At 38.4% G+C, this 24,042-nt stretch overlaps 1 protein-coding gene across 1 annotated transcript; it reads right to left on the bottom strand.

The window, feature by feature from the left end:
• Positions 1-3,041: 3,041 nt before the first annotated feature.
• On the bottom strand, positions 3,042-22,958 carry ttc12 (tetratricopeptide repeat domain 12). Its single transcript, XM_072391732.1, has 21 exons — positions 22,887-22,958; positions 21,748-21,902; positions 21,497-21,518; positions 20,551-20,628; positions 20,328-20,449; positions 19,736-19,795; positions 19,337-19,408; positions 18,895-18,955; positions 18,210-18,398; positions 13,166-13,235; positions 12,484-12,572; positions 11,914-12,082; positions 11,425-11,520; positions 8,955-9,018; positions 8,729-8,863; positions 8,491-8,583; positions 8,111-8,179; positions 6,229-6,330; positions 5,565-5,664; positions 5,114-5,342; positions 3,042-3,285 (listed from the first exon to the last, which is right to left on the bottom strand). The coding sequence occupies exons 1-21, from the start codon at positions 22,936-22,938 to the stop codon at positions 3,216-3,218; spliced, it is 2,097 nt and encodes a 698-aa protein (XP_072247833.1). The 5' UTR covers positions 22,939-22,958; the 3' UTR covers positions 3,042-3,215.
• Between the last annotated feature and the right edge of the window lie 1,084 nt (positions 22,959-24,042).

Raw genomic sequence — 24,042 nt, 5'->3', positions numbered from 1 at the left:
CCAAGTTTGTTATACCTTTGCCTTGAGATTGTTTGTCATTATTATCTATACGCAGCACAGCCAGGTTATCCAATACACGAGGATGAGATGCAGATAGGGTTGGAACTCCCAGCCCACCATCAGCAGATGTGAGTGTCACAGAGTTGGTGTTTCTCTGATGTCTGTTATCGTGCAGAGCATGAAGCCAAGGAGGGTCTTTCACTGCATTTGCAGGGAAATGGGCTTGTGACTCAGAGGTGTCATTCATCACAGATTCCAGTTGAGCTCGTGTATAAGATAAAACTGTATTTTCATATTTAGGCTTAAGCGGGATTTCTGATTTAGTGCCAACCACAACAGCTGATGGGTTAGCTTTCGTTGATGTGAGTGAGTTTTGTACATTTCTGGTGACAAACTGCTCTGTGCTCTGTAAAGCTGTTATAGCTGCTGCTTTTGAGATTTGTATTCTCTCATAAACTTGTGTTGGTCTGGTGTCAAACAAGATAGCTCTTGGAAACTTGGCAGTGACTATTACTGTAGTGTGTTGATGTGTATTCTCTGTAGATATTGCCTCGGTGCTGAGACCAATCGGGTATTCCTTTTTCCAAAGCAGATCTTTTGTGGCAGCTGTGCCTTTTGTTTGTTCTGTGAAGTTACCTTGGAAATCTTTTTTTGCCCCCACTACAAAGAAAAAAAATATAATCAGTCATATTTCTTCCCCAAGGGATGTACCACCTACAATTATCAGGCAGCAAAAAAGGTTGCTTGCATTGATATGACAATGATGTAAATTCTGACATACATTTTAATGTCCGTGCTGATATCCATTTGCAGCACAAGGATGAAGCGATAAGAATCAGGCCAACAACCATATCAGTAGATCTATAAACATTATAAAACTACTAACTCGGCTGCATTTCCAACGTTTTTCAATGCCTGGAGGATGTGCCTTTGAAGAGAACATTACAAAATGGGAATTACAGATAATACAAGCACAGTTTGCTGGCAGACACTTAATAACTCCTTTTCATGACCGTCGTACGCTTCTAGATTTTTCAGTTATTTCAGGGATGATTTCATAGATTTAACTCTACAAATTCAGTAACCATTGCTGTGTCGATCATGGTAGCACTGAGCTTCCATAGTCCTTATAATTCTCATAAGAATGAGGCCCCTAAATTTCAAGTGGAGAATGTTACTGGAGGCAATGCTCCAAGAGCTGCAGGAGGCTATTTAAGATATGATAAGATATGCACCCTCATAAATATCAAAATCATTTCATTCAAGTGTTGGAGTTTGCATATGATATACAAAAGGAAATGTATTTGACAGCTATTTGAATTCAAGAAAATCTGATGGTTTAACTTTTACACGATCCCTTCAATAATTTCAACCTGCTTTAGCACATAAAATCAGAAAAAGAAGTTAATGATATTGACACACGTTGATGTGACCGATATTAAACCTCTGAGTTAGAAGATTCTGCCATTAATTATGGCACCACTATGAGGCAGTTTTCTCATTAAATCAATTTCTGTAGCCAATTACACGTCTCATCACGTTAGACATGTAAATGAGGATGGCGATAACACCTGTATCATATGATGCAATATTAAATAACAGCATAAATAATCTGAAATAATGTAGACATGTTTACGAATGTGAGACTACATAGAAGCAATATCAGTTCAAACCGCAGGTAAAATGCTTTTTCCTTCTTTTTAAAAATAGCTCACTGCTGTTATTTTTCTGTGAAAAGAAATTAATCCACCAGAAAAAATGTCCTCCGTACAGAGAGAACAGAAAAAAATAAGTAGTATTTGTCAGGTGTCTCTCTTACAACTGAGAACTGCAAAAAATAATACAAAGTTTTAAAAAAAAGTATCAATAACTAATCACCAACTGACCACTATCCTGTTTTCTTTGAAAAGTTGCAACAATAACCTTAAGAGCAATGGAAGTAACACAAAAAAATAAATGCAAATATTAGCACATACCTGTAAGTAGGAATAGTCCAAGTGTGAACTGGTAAAGTTTCCTCATTTCTGTTCAGTCTTGAATGCAATTACTTAAACCCCAGTGAGAATGTGCTCTTATTAGTGCCTCATGCCCTCGAGAACAAAGTATCAGCTGTCTGCACATACACAGGCAGGGCCATCACTTGCAGAGAGATTGTCCTCTAAACTTCATTATTACCTGGATTGGATTTCTCAGTAGCCCCTTTCTTTTTTAGTCGTATGTGGTCAACAGGTCCAAAGGTGCCAGAACTGTTAATGTAAATATACTGTAATACTAGAAATAATCAAATCTAAATTGAAACAATTACCTCACAGCATCAAAAACAGTAATGTGTTCCTTTTTTTGTGCTTTTCTATGAATCATCTATTTCATAACTTATATGAAAACACATTATATTCTCAGCAACAACTTGTTCTGTCCTTCATCCTTGAAAAATAGCTTAAATAACACCGTGGTGCAGATTCTTTTTTTTTTAAAATCTTAGTCAGTATTGTGTGTCTCTCATGGTTACACAGTGGATTTTACTGCTTGACTTGTATTTGGCACAAGAATCAACAGTGAATAAGTAGAAGACCTTCAAGACATTTAAATACTAACTTGTGATACGTCGCTATAATTCATTCTTATTTCAAATAACATCAGCATCTTAATGTTGGCAAATCATTACTTATATAGTATCGCATTGAAAGTGAACTTTTCATACTGGGATGTTGTTTAAGCGCTATATGTGTTTCTGATATATTTGCTTCATAAAATCATTATTCTGGACAAACACCTGAATTATCTACATGGTGTCAAATGCTTTTACGTTTAAATATTAAACAGATGGGTAGGAGAGGACAGAAGATGGTAAAACTGACCGTATTTGTACTACCAGCTGTTTTTATTCATGATGAGTACCTTTATAAATTGAGTGGGCATGAAAAACAGAGACAGCCAAGAGCATTGCTAATGGGTATGACCCTATTAGTGTAGAAGTGTAGAAGTAATCAAGAGCAGGATCATATTCACAAGAAAGAAATCTTTAATTCCTCATTAGTCATACTTTGCTTTGTTAAACAGCAAAATTCATCTTGTTTATTAAAACTGTGAATGTTTTATTTAACAAGGCTTATTTTGTGCCCTTGTATCTGAGCCGGAAACAAAACACAGAAGAATATGAGAATAATATGAGGAAAAGAGAACAATAACGTGTCGGTTAACGCAGTGTTACTGATCTACGAGATGAGCTTCACACAGGAGTGCAGGATCTCAAGGCCGTGCAGCTCTCGAAGTTTGTGCACATGTCTGAAAATAAACAGAGAGGTTTTTATGATATACTATGACAGTATGTTAAGTCAGTTCCATTGAAACATCACTTGTGTGACTTCAGCAACTAAAAGATCAACAAATCCTCAAGAAAGTCACTCCGGAGTTCCTCAGCCTGAAGGTACATTTAAGTCCTTTAGGTCTTTCGGGCGACACACTAACATCAGATTCAAGCATTTACTACAGAATGACATGTTTGTGTTTGGTGGTGACTCTGCAGAAGCGATGCCCTGGACCCATTTGAGCATGCATACCACAGACTGTCCCTGCGTCTGAGATTCAAAATATTTGAATGAATGAACACAACATGAAGAGAGAAAACAATTTTCTAGCACAGGGGGAGACAGTATGAGGAGGCTGACGGAGGTCATTCACAGGCCAATGTAGGAGTTACATGGTGAGCACAGAGGAGGCTTTGACTGCCTCAGTTATAAAGCATGCTGCTTGGATGTGATAGATTGAAGATAGGTTGAAGTCCTGAATTATGGGTAAGGAAGGCTCCATTTTCGCTTGCCCACTTCATTAGATTTAACCCTTTAGAACAAAATGACATACATTTAGACCATCTGAAATCATAACGCAGCACGTGAGGAGGAGGAGCTGAATCTGAATCTGAGTAAGATAAAATAGAATGAACTTCAAATGTAGCCACAAGCAAGATGTATTTCCCCTGAATTCATGCAAATGTCTATGACCTTTTCGTCTAGGAGATCAGCAAGCATGCCAAATACAAACAGAGGAAAATCTGGCAAAGAAATAGTATAGTGACTTCATACAGAGAAATAAGTCAAGAAAGGAATGAAACTGTGAATCGTGATACATCTGACTGCATGGATGAGAGATCTTTTTGGCAGATGTCCAAACAAGGGCTGTGGAAATGTTCCATCCTGAGGTTCATTATGATGCAGATGTGGACATCATCTCTGCATCAGTGCAGTGACAGAAGTCAACATGCAATATGATTTCAGCGTATACGTATAAATAAGCTGTACAATCATTGATAAATACTTTTGCTTCCTTGGCCAAACCATAAAATTGCAAAGTGACAATGCAGCATTACGTTCGCCTGCTGTAAAACTGAAAATACGTTACATAAATCCTTCATTTGAGTTGTGGGTGGGATGTTATGCTAATGTAACTTTGATATGTTGAATAGTATGACGGATGAAGGCAAAACGTGTTAAAAACATCAAATGTTCAAAAAGTTTCATTCTGGGCATGTTTCATATTTGATGCTCTCACTGTGATGTTTGATTCTCCTGCCATGCAGGTATACCGGGAAAAGGACGGTGGTGCAATTAAATGGCGAGGTCAGACTTCAGCCATAGCTCAACTGAACTGTGCTTGTAACTGTACTGAGTCGTACTGAAAAAATGCAGTTTTTTCATATCAAAGACTGTTGATAGGAATTTTTAAAGCACTGTCTAAATAAAGCAAACATATTGATTGGACTGTTTGTATATATTAATAAATATATTTATGTGTACAACACTTTAAGAATGCAACAAACTAATATTTATCCAGATGCATTGTTAATTATTCAAATTGCTAAGAAATGCTTCAATATCAAACCGACTTATGAGGTCAATAAACACTTGTCCTTCTCGCAAAGAGATGGGTTAGATGATAAATGGATAGAACCTTGGCCCAAGATCATTCATTTGCCTCGTGTTTACCTTCTTTAAGCAGAGCTGTAAAATCCCAGTCAGCACCCTGTGTGACTTTACGTCGGGTCTAATAATGCTCCAGGCCCGTTTCTAGAATATAATTAACAATTTGCAGTCTGTAGAGTAGGGTGAGAGGGTACCTTGGCTCAGATCGACACAATTTCCCAAGAGCAATCGCTGCATTTTGCTGCACAGCTGTTCTTTCAGCTTCCCCTGCAGCGTGCCGCAGCAGCAGCAGCACAATATCGGTACCCAGCAGGCGGGTGGCAACTCCGTCCAACTCAAAGCAATGGGCCAAGCACAGAGCTGCATTTCCCGAAATCATCTCATCACAGCTGGATCTCAGCAAATGACGTAAACTTGACAGTTCTGTGTCGAACAGATGAATAGTAAACAGGTGGAGAACATATAGTGAATATACAACAAACTGATGTAATGACAACAGCTCACACATGTGGATGGGAATCTGCACACATGTATCAAACCTAAATACACATTTTATTTAAATTCAGTATTAGAAGTCATGTCTGGAACACTATTCATAGACTAATAAAGGAGCTTGTTAATGCTGAGGTGTCAATCACTTCTCACTTTCATCAGACTTCACCAGCTCCTCTCGTGCCAAGTCACTGGCAGCAGTGCACACTGCCAGAGTCTTCATGGCGTACTTGTTTGCCTGCTGCCCTGTTCCCTGGGTATACAAGCACAAAAATAATGATACTGAACAAGCAGAATGCAGTCTGTTTGCAAGCAGTAACTGTAGGTCAAAACTCAGAGGTCACGAAATTAAAGAAAAACTTGTTTGAATGATATAATTTCTAGTTTTCTTCATCAAGTCATTATTGTCTGACTGTGGTAACAGCTGTGAGGGAGGAGCAGAGGTGAACATTTGATCATATGGCCTTGTTTTATTTTGATTTGAAAATGTTCTTTCATTATAACATTCACTAACAGGGTGGTGACTTGTACCAAAGAGGGAGATATATGCTAACTCTATTTATTCATGGACTTTCCTGTGTCTATTCTATTCTATTTTGTTACCTCTAAGCCTGCGAATGAGCGAATTTGAAAATAACAGAACTGGAATGCACGACGCATGTAAAACAGCCACAATACTCGACACAGCAGGTTTAACATGCACTGTATGTCTGTATATTTATCTAACAAATTGAAACGATTGTTATCTCAACTTTTAAGTATCATAAATCCAATTGTGTCTAATCATGTACACGAGTCTGTGTATACAGTAACACACCTTCAGCAGCCAGCACACGGTCTGGATGACTTTCCGTTGAATGACATGCTGAACAGCTTCAGAGGACTGAGGGAGGATCGCACTCAGCACACCTGTGGCTCTCTGGAGGATAAAGAAAGGTTCTGGCATTGCAAAAGAGACCAAAAAGTGGAGGAAGAGAGACAGACAGAAAAAGACCACAAAGAAACAAACAGCATAGTAGAGCATCAAGAAAAAAGGTGCTATGAGTGGGAGAAAGTTAGCAGATGGAAAAAATGATGACGGCCATGGAGTCAGAAATTAAAGCTCACCATCATTTTTAGTGCAACAGTTAAGCCTCAATTTATTAGAGGAAAACAATAAATATAAGTATAAAATAAGTCAAACAGCGAATCGTGTTTAACAAGTGGAGCCATTTTGATCAGAATAATATGAGTCAACATTAAATCACTGCAACCTTATGAAGGAAAGGGGAATTATTAAAAAAGATTATTTTAACTTTAATAATTTGTGGCCCTCATTATGAATTTTGGTTATTAATTACTCAATAATGGTAACAGTATCAACACAATCCAGTGCAAATAAGTCTTTGTAAGTCAAATTCAAATTCTAGAGAATCCAGAGAAACATTTTCTGACAAGGTGTCATCCATAGCTTTTTCAGACAACAAGACTGCAATGCCAAGCTGTAGTCAGCTTGTTCTACCACTCCTGGCGGGGTCAGCGCATCCTTAAAGAGCTTTGAAGAGCCGTGTGATGTTCATTTGATGTTTTGGATTGAGTATTTGCTCTCACGGATGCAGTCACGGAAGTACAGGGATCACTGGACAAACTCCTTTTCTGACGCACGAGTGCATGTTCATTTGTCTCCTCGCCAGCAAAGCTACCCCTTAATGTGTATAGAAATAAAAGGTGTGGTTCTTTTCTTTTCGCATGACCATCACGATGCACTAAAGACAAAAGAAAGTGACTGTAGAAAGGTGAAGACAAGTAATTACCTATGAAAATAAAAATAGGGCATAATGCTGTGTAAAAAGAAAGTGCACTCTGAGGTGAGCAATAGAACATATCATATTACATCACGTTGCTATTTGTTTAGCAAAAAACTAAGTCAACATGCATAAGCAGTGTGTGACAAACTAAGTATCCCCCCTGTTTCAATAGCTTGTAGTATTATCCTTACCAACAATTTTCTACATGACACTGTCGTAAACATCATTCCTGATGACTTTCATTCCTTGGTTTGTGTTAACACACCCGAATGCTCCCGACCAGCAGCCTGCAAAAACTTCTGCTTTTATAGAGGTGGGCACACTTAAATCAAGTGCGTTTCTTTAGCAACACCTTGGCAACACTTACCCTCTTAATTACTATGGAAACAGTAAAGGTGTTCTTAGTTTTTCACACATTATTTCTGCATTGTGGCAAAAGCATTGTGTGAAAGACAAAAAAAAAAAAGACTAGAATTGTGGAAACTTAGAATTGTGGGAAAAAAAATAGCAAAAGCAGGGAGATTTTTTTCAGTTTTAATAACACAGCCGTGAGCACCTGTAGTTTAAATAAACTGCAAGGTAAAGTGTAGATTGTTGTTACCACCTACAGCAGCACATTGCAAGTGTGTTCACACCCTAGAAGAAGAGCATAACTCCAGACAGATATATTTTCTGTTCAAAATATTGTCTTTTCTTTGAAAAGAAGAAAAACACTCAGGAAGCATGCTTACTGTAAAATATCCAAATAACAATACTTCTACAACCTCCCCTGGTCCAATACATTGATTTACTATAAAACTAGCAAAACTGATTGATGTGTTCTGATCAAATAAATCAATAAACTAAATACGTGATGTAATAGAGTTAAAGTCCTCTGAGTACTACTGTGGTGCTCATGTAAGTTTTACTCACAGTTCTAATTTCCCCATCAGCAGCTTTCAGCAAGTCCAGACAGCAGTCACAGAGTGAAACAGCATGCTCCTTCAGAAGTGCAGAAGTGGCTAAATTAATTTTCACATATATTGCACCTCTAAATAAGTGACATCACACATCAGGGATTACGTATATGCCCCCTTCGTCCCTGGTCCATTGGCTTTTTTTTTTGCAGTTTTTGAAATATATTCTGAGCTACTCAAATTCTGTAAAGTGTCCTTTGCAGTCACAAACCATACTTCCATAAAAAAGAATTCAGCCTTTCCTTGTCTAAGATACATCAACATTACAACATAAAAATCTCTGCGGTAATTAGAACGCTCATAATGTTTTGAGGCAGGCATAATCGCTTTTCTCACCTGGATGACTGGGGAGGTGATTGTTGAAAGGTTGATGATCAAGCCAAGTAAAAGGTAGAGAATCTCCTTGTATTCAGATGCACTGCACTGCCTCTGCAGAGAAAGACATCATATTCTAAACTGGGTTTTAAATTGACATCTGTTAGCACTTCACTGAAGTGTGAGTTTCCTTTCAGCGTTTGAACTAAGCAGCAATTTGCACTTCAACAAAAAGGGACATGTCTGTAACTATACTAACGACGGCAACCAAAAGGGCCTCCCAGCAGTCTTGATTACAAGCAAATTTTTCACGGATGACATCATCTCGAGCCAGAGAGCCAAGAGCTGATATCAATGATGGAAGGACATGCTGGTTGGGCTCGCTGAAATTTCCCTGGAAAACAGAACAAAAAGGTGGAAGCATTTGCCTAAATACACAAATGGTGTATATACAAGATAAAAAATGTCTCCGTGCGGTGTCTTACCAACATTTTTGTGAATGGCACAATGACAGAGTCTGTGAACACATTTCTTAACTGAATGCAAAATCTGCAAGAACACACAAAAACATTTCTATTGTAAATGGCAACATTAACATGCACAGCAATGTTCTAACTACTGACTTTATTCTAAATAAGACAATATTTTGATTATGGTGTTTACGTGAGTTGCGGAACATTCTCAAATTAATGACACACACCTACACCACTGCTCTTATGCCGCCGCAACGTCTACGTAAATCCTACATTATTTACATGTCCCTTTACTGCTCTTTCACTCTAAAGCTGCATATTCTGTTTTTCCCCAAAGCCACCTTATGTTGCACAGACTAGAACTTAGGCAGCTTTCAATGTAACTTGGAAACGAGAAGTCAGAGCTCAGAATCAAATGATTTTCAACCTTCCACAAAGCAAAAAAAGACATTGTTGCCCTCTTTTGCTGAGCTAATAGGAAAATATTCTGGTCAGCAGTTATATATTAAAAATAAAATACCAAGAATTTCTTTAAAACTTCTTGGACCAGTGTTTAATTGGATTAAAAAATATATATAAACGAAAAAACTGGCACTTACTTAGTTGTAAAGCAGTTTTGCAACCTCAGAGTCTGTTGCAAAAGGCTGTTGAAACTCTAGGATGTGGTAGTGTGATTAAAGTGTGTACATTATATGAGTAAGATCAGGACACTCATATCTTAATTGGGTTATTGCTTATTCTGAATTAAGTTATTTGGGTGAAAGTGATAAGATAATCCTGTTTATATAACATGTGTCTTATTCAGAGTAAGCTCTCAATCAGGTTAATATCAGTGTATTGCTAATTGTGTAAATGCAATTAGTGTGAAAGAAAAATCTGCATTTATGACTGCAAAACTTCAACAAGTGAGCAAGCAAGGATCCTTTTACAAGCTGAGCAAGTGCTTGGTGCTTCAAACCCCACATTTGACCAACATGGCTTCCCTCAATGAAAACACTCCATAAATATACAGAATATGAGTCACACAGGAAAATTCAATATAGCAGTAAACAGCTCTATCATGTCTGAAGAGTCTCGTTCATTCACAACAAAGGTAGCAAGAGGCATATGGTTTTACTGTGCTTTTTGTGTCTACACAATGTTTGTTATTTATACTATATGCCATGAATAAACTGTGTACTACAGTGTCCAAATGCATGCAGACAAATCCATGCATGCAATCTGTAAATACTTCACTATGATAGAGTTCTATGGATTTGAATCAATTCAGACTAAAATGAAAACATCAATGAAAGACCAACATTGACCCAGCCTAGCTCCAACAATGAAGAGGACATTTCTATAGGATATAATAAATTTTTTGAATAACACTCTGAGCTATAGACAAGGAAAATTGATCTCCCCATTTCACGGCTTGACACCTCGACTTATTTCCCGCTGTGTCTCAGAGCCTGAGATGTCCTTTCATGTCTATTTTCATGAGGTGCCAGAGAGGAAAACAGGATGAGAATGGCCTCTGCCTTCATGTGATATTAACACATCGATACCACATATGGATTTATTAAAGATGACACACTTTGCATTTCTGTTGGGACCTCTCCCAGTGTGGTGTGCTTCTAATTCATACAGTCATGAAAAAGAAAGTACATCCTCTTTACGTTTGAAGACATAAGACACAATCTGGTCCTTACTAACCAAGTACACCCAAAGATTCAGTGGCTTGTGAGATAACTTTTAGAACTTGTACTTCTGTATGACACAATGCGATGGAGGAATTTTAGCCTACTTTTCTTTACAATGTTGCTTCAATTCATTAAGGTTTGTGGGAATTCACTGATGCACGGATTTCTTAAGGTCCAATCAGAGCATTTCAATCAGGTGGGGATCTGGACTTTGGCTTGACCATTGCCACGCCTTGATTCTTTTTCTTTTTCAGCCATTTTTCTATAGATTCTATAGCTGGTGTGCTTTCGTTGACTGATTAATTCACATTTGACTTTTTGGTACACAGAGGAGTTCACCACCACTGTGCTTGACAGTTGGTTTAAGGTGCTTTTAATCATAAGCTGCTTTTAGTTCACACTAAACGTGGCTCCGTGCATTATGGAGACCAAGCATCTCTACTTTAGTCTCGTCTTTCCAAAGACGTTCGTTTCTGTAGTGTTGTGGTTTGTTCAGTTGTAACTGACTCCTAACCTAATCTGTGCTGCTATTCTCATTTCCCTGATAAACCTTCCAAACAAGATACAACCTACTCCTTCTGTCTTTTTCATGCTTGACTATCAATTTCTGCTGTTATAGAAGTGGTCAAAGATGCTGATGATCATCTTATTTCATAGAATTGATTACTAGGATCTGGCTATTACAGATAATGTATGGGAGAAAGACAGACCATTTAAATATATGTCTTTCTTTATCCAGTAATAAAATCAGTTTTGTCTAGTGTGAGAATAATTGTTGTTTGGTTCTGTAGCATTAATACCTGTTTTCTGAGGCAAAGTTCTCCAGAACACAGACTGCTGTGTTCTCCTGGTTGTGTTTTGGCTCTGAGATGCATGCCATGAGGTTCCTCGCTAACCTTTAGAGAGATAAGAGGGAGGGGGGACAGAAAGAAAGTGACCCAAACACTATCAATGCAATCTCAAATTCAGAATTTTGTACAAAATTATCACATTTTGTGTCCCACATAATGATGGTGTCTACCTTTGGATGGATTTGCTTTGATGGTCATGAAATTCCAGTATAGCTTTACAAATCTTTCATTACTTCATTACTAAAAATCTCATCAAGTGAAGAAAGTACAATATGCTGACCCAAATTCCACCCATTGATGTCATTTTGGGAGTAAGTCAGGAAAAAAGATTGTCACCTATTCCCTACCCCTGCAATGTGCATGGGTCAGTCAACAAGAAACGCCTTTTTTACATTTGCTCTCAGTTGTGTGTGCTGGCAACACAAAGAAATGTCTTACATGTGCAAATTTAGGTTGTCAATGGCCAAGCGTCTCCCATGTGGTGTCTTTGAGTACAGGAAAAGTAATGCCAAGGATTCTGTCCGGACTGCAACATGCTCTGATATAACCAACTGAACAACAGACTGTCTGGTGACAGGACATGTCATCAACATTTTCTGGTTTTCATCTGAAAGTGAAGGAAAAACAGATGATGTGTAAAGAATGAGTTGGACCTACGGGGCAGAGTGCAGTTCCCAGGAATTAACTTATTACCTATATATAATAACATAAACATGACATAATGCTCGTTGCAATGCTGAGAGCATTGTTAGTGACTCAAAATGACATTAATACATTAACATATGAGCCCTTTGTGAAGCTAATAAATAATCAAATGTGGCCCTGATGCCCACATAGCTTGTGTGTATCAAAGACAAATAAAGACTTAACAAAACAATGACAAGCTGAGCCAGAATATTATGACAAAATACAGGACTAAATTAGTATCAATTACAATTTGACCCTATATTCCCTACTCAAAAATTGAAAACAAACCGATGCGTGAGATAAAAAGGTACAACTTCTTACCATTTTCAAAACAAATAAGCCTCCATAATTTCAGAACAGACACACACAACTCCCGGCTCTCTGGATCGTTGGTGTTCTGCAACAAGCAACTGTGGAGAAAACAGACTCAATTTTTTTTACCAATTCCAAGAGTACATCAACTCAGAGTGACCCTTCGGATTGTGACCCGGACAGGCTACACAGACAATAGCTTCCTTTCCCACATGATTTACAATGGTCTCGGCTGAATTATTTGCCTGACGTCAGCATCCTTACTAGCCTCTTTCATCAAGCTCAGACTGCACTTTTTTTTGCAATTTCTACAGTACTGTGCTTCCTCTAAACTGTGTTCCAACGTGATTCATGACAGTGCTAATAAAGAAAACATGGGAAGCGAGTGACAAGTTAATAATAAGCTTAGAGATCTAACGTGAGGGGGTAATAATCTTTATCTTGTCGAAAAGGCTACTTCTTTCTAGAACATAACGGAGGGCCATTGCACGCTGCAGAATTCAACTCGACTTCTAGTAAGATAATTTTTTTTTCTTTGCGCTATCACACAAACAGCTGGACAGAGAACGAGAGGCTGCTGACCGATCTCTCTAGTTTAGACCATCATTGTCTGTGTATGCCCCTGTCCCCAGGCTCATCTGTCAAAGCTCCACTGAAGGCTGACTGCTACCTCTTCCTCTGGTTTCATTACCTCCTCACCGTGTCATTGCTGTTGATGATACTGAAGCCATTGTTCAGTCTGAAGAGAGTCTGCCCTGTACCTGTTAGAAGAGAAAAGTAGACAGAAAACGATCTATCATCACCCGATAGCAGAGAGGCTTTACAGAAACACAAAACTTCTCTCTTTTCACTTCGCTTGCCTTGTTCCCCGTTAACAGTCAAGGGCACAGGAGAGAAGAATTAATAAATGAAGTTGAGTCTAAAGGTACAATGAGGAAAGGTATATTTTCCACAAGTAATGAAACACAGACTGAAGAAAGTAGACTAAAACAGTGAAGGAGTACTTTCAGAGGAGAAAGCTTGTAATGTCAACCCTGCTGAGATCCTTTCAGTTTTGAGTTATGTAAGTTTTGCCCTTTTCTGTTGAATGGCACTGAGACAGGCATTATATCATTTGACATGACACATTTCTTCATATAAATGAAGAAAAAAGAGATACTGGATAAGAAACGCTCGACAGACGGGAAAGGACAGCAAGTGCAAAGGAAAAGGGTGCATAACAAAGCGATACAAGAAGAAATGTTTGCATTACATTGATGTAGATTCTTCATACATTAACAGTATGCCTAGTAGTGAGCTTTGATTTTCAGTTCAGTGTATTTATGTAGCGCCAAATCATAACGAATGTCATCTCAAGGCACTTTAATAATACAGTCCAATTCAAGCCAATTAGAGTCTAATTCATTGTAAACATAATCCAAACAAATCCAATTCAATAAATTCAATATTTTTACAATTCAAATACACAGAGCTAATTCAAGGACTATTCCCGAGCTAAGGAAACCAACAGATTGCACCGAAACCCCTCTTCGGTCCAATCCCCCGTCCTGAGCAAGCATAAGGCGACTGTGGAGAGAAACGACTCCCTTTGAACAGGAAGAAGCCTCTGGCAGAAACAGACTCAGGAAGGGTGGCCATCCGCCTCGGCCAGCTGGGGTTTAAGAGGACAGAAAAGAAGGGACAACAAACACCATGACAACAAGCACAAGGATACCTGCTGAGACAGAGAAACACGAGTTAATGATAACAATAATGCCAAATGTACATAATGTCACATGAGGAAAGAAAAGAGGGTAAAAGAGAGTCTTGGGTCTAGGACTGATTAGTAACCCTGATCTGAAGATAACTGTCACTCCTCCTCCTCTGCCTGTGGTTCAAGAAATGTGAAAATCTAAATAGCCAGAGGTTCATTCATTAATGCTAACATGATGCTCCTGCTGCAGCCAGATTTCTGTAAGACAAAAAATATCAATATAAAGACTCATCTTGATCTGATATTCAGCAAACCACATTTAAGCTTCACTTCCCCAATTTCCTTACTATTATTTCCATATTTTACAAGGCATGTAAGATACCAGTAGTGGGCAGGAACATGTAGTTCATACACATCTTCGTTTTTAGCTTAAAGTCAAAAATTGAATCCTCCAAAAAGGGCTATTAATCTTCTTGAGTGGTAATCTTTTTTTATATACCTGTTACACAAAAAGCTGCAGTTTTTTCCTCGTGGCAATATCGAAAAAGACTTGAACTAGCAGTTTGGACTTTCAACGTCATTAGCTGGGGTCAAAAACACTGACAAAAAAATCAGCAGCTGACAGATGAGGGGTGAAAACCTGGTGAACAAGGGCAGCTGCAGTTAGTGGTTCCTTTTCAAAGAGGAGATAGCACAGTGAATATGAATCAGTAGCACGTTATTGTAAGTCTTTGAGATGGTTTAAGACACCTTAAGGGTTAGGGTTACATAACATGAATTTAATCCATGATTTTTCACCACAGTTGTTGAGGAACAGGAAAAAAAAGAGACATAATTATGTTTTCATTGCAGCCAAAGTCAAGTCAAGACTACTTTAAAACAGAATTATAAGCATTTACAATTATAGCAGCAATTTATAGAAGTTTGTACTTGGTGCTATGGTTCCGTTCAGGCCTCCCTGTATTTCCTCATATGCAACATGGATTGCCTCCAGTAGGGTGAGCAGCAAGAGAGACATCAGTGAAGGACAATTCAAAGATTAGGACAGATGCAGTTTGGAAAAGAGGAGCTGGAGTGGAGGAAGGAGCTGAAATAGCAGACTGTTTGAGAGGTAATATTTGAGCACGTGGAAGGGTTTCAACTGACGTGAGCTGGTGCTGAGATCAACTGATGGACAGATATGTGAGCTGAGGTTTCATGTCAGGACATGAGTCACTGCTGCGGAGTCCAAAGGAGGTGAACTTGCATATTTTTGTCTCCTATAAATCAACTTTGCTTTTTGGTATAATAAAGGGGGATAAGACCAGAGTCAATCTTGCTTAAGTTCATCGTAAATAAGAGCCGCTTGAAGAGCTTCAAGTTTGGTTTCAGCTCCCAGCAGGACTTTTATGTTTTTTTATGACAGATTTGTGTCAGGTTACAAAGACTATCACTTAAACTATGAGAGTGATAAAATGACCAAACTGGCTAAATTGACAAAATGACACTTGAGCTTTTTCTATACATGAGATACTAACACTGAAGGCTTCAGTATTCTGTTGAAGTGACAGCTTTCAGTCAATAATAAATTAGTGTAATTTTTAATAATATTTGTCACTGCTTCATTCAGAATTACCAACAACAGCTATGGAGAGAGCCACAGCAAATGCATTACCTGGCATTTGCGCCAGAATAGACCGTGAACATGTCCCATCCCATGATTTACCAAAGTACCTGTAAAGTCAGATTTCTCTGTCATACTGCCCAAACAACTCCTATTAGCATGTCAAGCACACCAGACGCTGTTGTTGTGTCAAACATACAGGCAGTGAATGGGAGCAGCTGAAAACAAGTCTCTTTTTCCCTGAAGTTTATTGTGCAGAATGTGTGATAAAGAACTCTGATAGGTGCCTTACTGCTGACAGTTTGATTGCCCTTACAGTAATGAGAAGTTAGAAAAGCGTGATCTTTCGCATCACGTGGAGACCCTGTCCTCATCATCAGCACTCAGTTGTGAGTGGAGAAGCAGCAGCCGTAGCACCGCCACATACGCTGCAGTACACATCAAGTCGGGGTTTTTTTCTTCTTTTTAGTTGATTTGGCTTGTGACAAAAAGCTGTTTGTTAGATAATAATAAAATTGTTTTTGTTGAAGTACCGATGTGATTCCCCAAAGAGAAAATCATGTGCCAAATAAAATCCCTTTACAACTGTATGTGCCTGTTTGTTTATGTGACAGCAGCAGTTCAGACTCGATAGTAAAACATGAAACATAAAGGTCTAACCTGGTCAGATTACTGTTGCTTATTGCTACAGTAAAAGTACCTCTGTGCTGATAAAGATGTGACACGCTGATGTTAAATTGCTTTCAGATTAATGGAAGGCCGGGCAGGTCTGAATGGGGCTTCTGTGGAAACAGTAATAATCATTCATAAACAGTCTTCAACATCCACGACAGATGTTATATCACCCTTATGCATAAAATAAAGCCTTAACAGTGACTGTTCCACTCAGTTGTGACCAAGCAAATAAACTCCACATCCCGACAGCTTAAAGCAATAAATCCTTTTTTCTCTGCCTAAGAAGAAATCGGGACTATGAGAGCATTCTGTTTGGTACAATTCCTCTGAAAAGTTGAGCAACAAACCACAGTCAAGGTCGCTCAATTAGTTGTAGTCAGTTTTCTGAACCCACTCTCCTCTTTATAGAGAATTTAAGGTTTTTGGAGGTTTTTTTGGCTGGAACTTTATGTATGCTGTAGTGCAGATTGAGCTACAACTATTTACAGAACACTCACTTTGATCTCAGCAGTTGAAATTATCTGCAACTTTTTTGATGACCAATTAATTGAAATGAAAAAAAAAAAGCTAATTACAGTTTCTTAGATTTTAGTTTAGTTTAGTTTAGTTTGTTATCACTCTTTTATCAAAGTAAGTAGAATCTCTTTGGGTCATGGACCAAACAGGACATTAAATCCTAAATACTTTTGAGCTTTAGGAAACATTGATCAAAAATATTCAGCATTCTCTAAACATTTATAGACCAAAGAACTACACTAAAAACAAAAAAAAACAATGTAATCTACATACTGATCGTTATTGAAATTAATAATCAGTTAGACAGGCTGATTTATCTAAAAAAATACTGAATCTAGATATTGGTCAGTTTTAGCTTTTTGAGAGGCACACGTCTCTCTAAGGGGCCTTGAACGAGTCACAAATCTAAACAATCGAAGGACAGGTACCAACATTCACTGATACTTATATTACTGGCAGAGCTGAAAGCAGGTACAGCTCTGACACTATGGAAGGGACAACTGCTACCACAGATGTTTCAGGAAAGTGGACCCAAGATATTTACAGACGGCCTAACAGTGTTTTCTGTCCCACTGCAAACCTCCTCCACTTGATGACTGCTCTTGACAGCAACTAAATGTGTTTTTACAAAAGATCTCAACCCACAACATCCTTCAACTGGAACAGCTAAGGTGTTTAGTACCGCATGGATGACCAGAGACGGATAAAGAAATCAAGATCCTGCAATAGACGGGAGAACTTACTGATCTGATGGTCACATGATGATCGTATAATGAAAAAAGGTCAAGCACAGCAGTTTTACAATATGTTTTACAATATTGTGATATATGTGTCATTTTTGTCCCCTGAACAATTGATTTATTGTCCAAATTGGACATTTGCTCACTTTGACAAGCAGAAGGAAAATGAAGGGAAATAAGCGATGAAGAGCGATGGGTCTCTCTCTTTCTATTGTCACAGAAAATGACAAGAAGTCGTTCATTTTTTGTCAACCCTGTTTTTTTTGTTAGGGCGTGCTCTAAGATGTTAAATGTGAGCAATCGCAGTATTTACAGCAGTTACTCTGTTTTCATTCTTCACATCCCTTGAACCACCATGGACTAAAGCCGGATCTTCTCTATTAATTTTAACAATACAACCGGCAAATAGGTGAATCAGTGAAGCAGATTATTAAGAAAAAAACGGTGCACAAAAGAATTGGAAGAAAAAAGCTAAATCATGCAAAGCTTTTTGCAAAAGAAAACTTACACTCAGTCACTGCTTGGGACAAAATCTCCAATCCACCACAGTAATAGAGGGGCATCAGACTGGGCCCGGACAGCTTCTCCAGCAACTGGGGCACGGCTGTGGCCTTCCCTTCTCCTTTGTTAAATTCTTGCCTCGCATTCATCTCCTGATTCTCTCTGTTCACTTCCAAATCTACGAGGTGCAGGTACTCTGAGAAGGTTAAAAAATGGGGGAAAAAAAGAGAGAAAGGGTCAAATATAGCTATTCGTTAGCAGTGACTGTAGTCTGAGAAACTGTCTTCTATAATGCAGCTGCCGTCCAGAGAGGATGTAGCGCTGTGTACATGATGCACAGCGTGCAAGAAATTCTTCTCCAAGAGCCAAATGAAACAAAAAAAACAGAAAGAATAGTACTTATTAGCTGAGCAGCCAGAGACTGACATCATGAGGTTGATTAAGGAGCTTTACAATAAACTTGGAAGCAGTCATTGAAACCACATCATCCCAACTCTATCATTCTGATGGGCTTCGGTCTGGCTTCAAATTTATGAAAGATATGTACCTTAAGAACTTCAGAACTAAGTAAGTCGCTTGGGTGAGAGATGGAATGTCTTCAAGGACCAAAAGAAGCCAAGCTGACTCCCATTCAAGCTCTTAGATCATTCAACTTTCTCTGGTACGACTGATGAAAAAAAAAATATCCCTACCTTTCACCATCTTTTCCCTCCGAGGTTCAATTTCCTGTAGCTTTTCAAAGCTGTTTCTTGCCTGAAAAAGAGAGATTTTCTTTATCACCGGTTATATAAAATGTTTAACTGGACTCTACTAAACCGATGAAAAAAAATCCTTGTGGCCACTTCAAAAGACTATAATATCTCATCAATATAAAGAGGCCGTGAATGACCTTAAGAGCTTCAAGGCAACGTCTAACCAAGACCCACTTATGAAAACATTACTTACATTAGGGTCAGTATGGCTGATGTTCACATGCAATCTGTTATATCTTATGAACAATAATACATTTTTCTACCATATTAGTGTAGCCTTATTTCTACCATAGTCATGTGATTCGAAGCAGCTGTTTGCAGGGCAACGTGTTACAAAAGAAAGGAGGTGTGATTAGCTACATCGAGAAGCAATTATACTCACCTCATTGTATTTCTTCAACCCCATGTATGCTTTGCCCATGTGTACATAAGCTTTTATGCATCTCTCATTACACTGAAAGACGGAGTGTAATGGTTAAAAAGCAATTCATCAGCAGTACATCGACATATTTATTGTTTTTAAATTACTCAACCTTTCAGAAAAACTACGCTGCTGAAAGTCCGGTCTGTGTGATACCGGTACGATTAAAGAAGATGTTTTCAGGTTGCTTTCTAAGAGCATAGATGCCATAGAAAAACAGTCTGAGCCTTGTGTTTAAATACTGTCCCATTTTGAAATAAGTGACGGAAACCTCTAAGGTTTTGAACTGCTGGTGAAGTCACAGGTTCTCAAAGAACTGTTACTATGTCAAGCGAGCAAACAACAGTGGTTAGACCTCACCTTCAAGGCCCACTCACAGTCGCTGATGGCCTCCTTGTACCTTCCCAGCTTTATGTAGGCCTAGGTAGATTGAACATTGGACAAGTGTTAACTGGATATCAAAAAAACGCTAAAAATAACAAGGGATCTGGCCTAACAAAGTAAGGAATGTGAGCAGCGTTGTGCTATGGAAGTAATACCACAGAACAAACTGTCAAGAATCTGGTGGAAAAATATCGATTTTACCACTAGCTGCTTGTGGTCATGAGAAAACTGAAAGTAACATCCAGTCAGGAAATCTGATAGCCCAGTGATTAGTGTTCATTTCACACAGACACAAATCCTGTAAGCAAAGAGCTAAATGCTTAATTTCCAACTGGCTAAACTCTTGCTGCACATCAAGCTGTTCTCTATCCCCACATCACCTGTTTTTCCCTATTTCTACTTTCTAATAATATCATGAGCAAAATACCACAACCTTGTACAAAAAAGAAATCAAACTTTTATGTAACAGTGATGAACAAAGCTATGAAACAAATAAATATTGTTTGCACAAAATTTTGGAGATTGTGATCAAATTAAAACATCTAAAACCTAGGCTGAAGACATTTACCTGTGCTCGATTCGTGTAGAGTGGCTGCATGTCCCTAAGTTCAGCCAAGCCATCACTGTAATACTTCACTGCAGTTTCATAGTCTTCTTTAGCATACGATTCATTCCCCTTGTCTTTCAGAGCTGCAGGATTACAGACAGTTCATCATTTAAAAAGGCCTTTTTGCCAGCTTGGAAAAGCTTAAAGATTAAAGACCTATTTAAAAATGTAGGGAAACACACACCGGTTGCTTTTCTCACTTTAGCCAATCTCTTTATTTTCCGGTCTTCTGCATCTTTCTCCATAATCTTCATGAAATTCTCTGTTTAAAAAAGGAAAAGCTCTCTTAAACAATAGAAAATGAAAGTGCAAATATGCCTGAAATTACGCAATACCTCACACAGCTGTGTTGCTTTTATCCAATTCTAAACAGCACACTGTGAGGTAAGTTTTAAATAAGACTATAAAGGCACGTATACATACCCATTTTAAATCACAGCCATCGTCATATGCAAGTATCTGCATATCCGACACGGTTTGTGCAACGAAATTTTCTTTAAATAGCACCAAAAAACACAATTCGCTACTGAAGTGATTAATTTGGGGTGTTTTTAATGCTACAATATTCACACAAACTCAGCTACTATTTTGAAAATACAAGCTGGAGGTCATTTAAAAAACTGTTTTGCTCTCTGCAGTTTGTTTTTCTTCCTCATCATGACACCGCTGTATGGTGCACTGTTTGCCAGTGCTGTTATTGATGAGTTTTGGCCCACTGAGTCTTGGAAAAGAAGTGCTGATTCAAGTAGCTTGGGTAATGGAGTTTCACAACAATGCCTCTTACTATATAACTGCACTCATGGAATGTTTAAACACACAAGTGTTGGTTTGAATTAAGTCTGCGGTAGACAATGTATCTAATGAGAAAGATTTAAACAAATGATCTAAACAAAATACATCGCTTAATTGACTCTAATGTCAATTTAGTCACATCTATGGCAGCTATGGCCACTTATTGTTCCTGGATGGTCATTTTAATCTGAATTCCTTAATGTTTTCTCAATTCAAGTTTTAAATTGATACACACATCCTGTTTGTTTAGCTAAAGTGATCGTCCTTCAGTGTACAGCATAAGACCGCTTGAAAATGATTTCATTCATTGCGAAGGAAAAACACTCAGGGATGCTCACCTGGACTCTCATTCTGAGGATTCTGTAAAACAGGAGAAACAATCAAAAGAATGTCAACAAAGAAATCGCTTGTCCGAATAAAACAGAATGGACAACTCAAAAAGCCAGGACATCTCTGGTGGTGTGTATGTGCTTGAAGGACAATGGCAGCAAGAAAGGAAAAAGAGACCCGACACAAAGAAACACCCAGAGGAAGAAAAAAGGCTGAGACAGACAACAAGGTGCTGTTGATTTAGTGTGCATGTTTTCACCAAGCAAGGTCGGAGTGGTGGGTCGGTGTTGATTGTAGTCTTGTTGACTTTTGTCCTGCAAGATTCATCCATGGCATTAATGTAGCAATCAGCTTTTGCCATGGCTCTTTGTTGCACTTCAGCATCAGAAGACCGTAGATCATCCACCATCAGACCTAAAAAGAATCAGAGATTTATTTTTCTTTTATTGTTTTTGCTGCCTTTGTCGCTCGCTTTGTCGAATTATGCAATATCCATAAGATTCATATGTGATGTATAAGTATGCCTAATAACCATTAAACAATAAAGCATTCATGTTTCAATCTGATTAAAGGTCATTACTTTAGAGGTATTACTTTACAGCGGTGAGGAAATGAATCGTTCAGTGCAAATCTCGACATAATATTATGCATGTGACCATAGCTGAAGTGGCCAGTGAGAGCTTTGGGGGCATTCCCAGTTGGCCACTTAATAGTGGGGCCTGTGTTCTGATCAGAAATAAAAGGTTTTGACAATCATTATGTCTTCTGCTCAACGAACACGTTTCACATTCTACAGTTTGAAACACCCAAGGATGGGTGCTACCCCCCTGGATTCAAAGTGCAACGGAGGTCTGTCAAGTTAACCTGTTTTAGACGGCCTTGCTCAGGTTGTTGTTTATTCTATATTGTAATTGTGTATTATTCACACATATAAAGAAAGTATTAATATATTATGAAGAAACAGCAGGTTGAATTGATCTAATCAATAGTCCAGTACCTGCATGCATTGTGAGAGATGCTTTGCATCAAGAGCAGGCTAATGCCCATGAGATCCTCATGTCTCACTTACAGCGAGGCAGAATTTAACTTTAACAAATATTGCAAAAACAAGACTGTATGGAATTCTATGTTTTGACTGAAGTGATATGCAAGGCCTTGCCTTCTCAATGATTTGTTTCAATCTTTTTCACAACATATCAGCAATAAGAACTGCAGAATAGTACGAGAGTAAAGTGTATCATATTATAAAGCTGAGCAAATTACAAACTGTACTAATATGTGGGACAGTAACACCGTTATTCAGTATGTTAGTTTCGTAATTGCCAGCGAACAAATGGCGTCAGCTTCTGGTGTCCCCTTTTAATTCGTCGAAGAAGGTTTGTAAAGTGCATCACTCACTTATTTTGTCGACATTCTTCAAAAAACTCTCGAATTCTTCAAGTTTCTCCATCACGTGTCTGCCTTTTAAAATAATTTGAACGTTCTGAAAAATCTCTCAGACTACGGAGCAGTATTTGCTATAGACGCTGATCATACTTTTTCGCAAGGTTTAGCGTTGAGTTGCCATAGTGACGTGGTGCCTTCACGGTCAGACAATAGAAGGTGTAACGGCACACTTTTTTTTGTTTGCTATGACAAAATTGTCATCGACACCTCTACCTCTCCCCCAAATATTGTGTTTTCATTGGTCAAACGCGGTGTTTCTGTCAATATCACTTTGCCATATGAGCAGAGTGTCGCTCAAAGAGTAGCCATTTCTGTTTTGCTACTTCCCTATGTGTGATGATCACGTAGCGCAATGAGTGCAGCGCCCCCACCCACACCAGTCCCCGAGCTCACTGGCTGCTCCGTGGCTTATGGGATGCTTGTGCTTATCTCATAAAGTGAGCCAAAGCCAAATATTGCTTTTAATGCATGTTCATGGGTTCATGACAAGCTAAACACTGGAGGCCTGCCCAAATGCATTTATTAGATTCATGCACATACACAGCGGTTATTTTGAGTCACTGGCAGGTTTGTTTGTTTTGGGTTTTTTTGTCTAGTGGACGGTCTTCTTTTTTTTTTTAAATGTGTCTGTTCATATTATTATTCTCAGTCTCTGTAGTCCTTTTGAGTCTCTTGGATGTTTTTAGTCCTTTCGTTTTGAGTCTTGTCGTTTGTGGCTGTTATTGCCTGTTATGTAATATAATGATGATAATAATTAACAATTTTTGGTTTTTGTTTCAATGTGGAAACTTTGCCTGTCTTTGAGGCCATTTGGCATCTCTGTGGTTGTTTTGACTCTACGCTGATAACCGATAAAGTTCCTCCAAAAATATTGTCCTTATTGAGTGTCTCTTCAACCAAATGTCACACAGGTAGGCTATTCTCCGTTATGCCATTTTGATGACTAATTCATTTAACGCGTTAATTATTTCTCTACTTTCACTGTCTGAGGCACTCCTGAACCTATTTTGGGGGGCATTTTTAAAAAATCTCCATTGTAGGGACTGTAGTGACTTAAAGCCCAAGTAAAGGTGCTTTGAGTGACCATATTAATATGAGAACACTGCAC

This window comes from Leuresthes tenuis, unplaced genomic scaffold, assembly GCF_036924035.1.
Source record: "Leuresthes tenuis unplaced genomic scaffold, fLeuTen1.0.hap1 SCAF_9, whole genome shotgun sequence".
Classification (NCBI taxonomy): Eukaryota; Metazoa; Chordata; class Actinopteri; order Atheriniformes; family Atherinopsidae; genus Leuresthes; species Leuresthes tenuis.
Note: the sequence above shows the minus strand (reverse complement) of the source record. Positions and strands in the feature narration are given on the sequence as shown.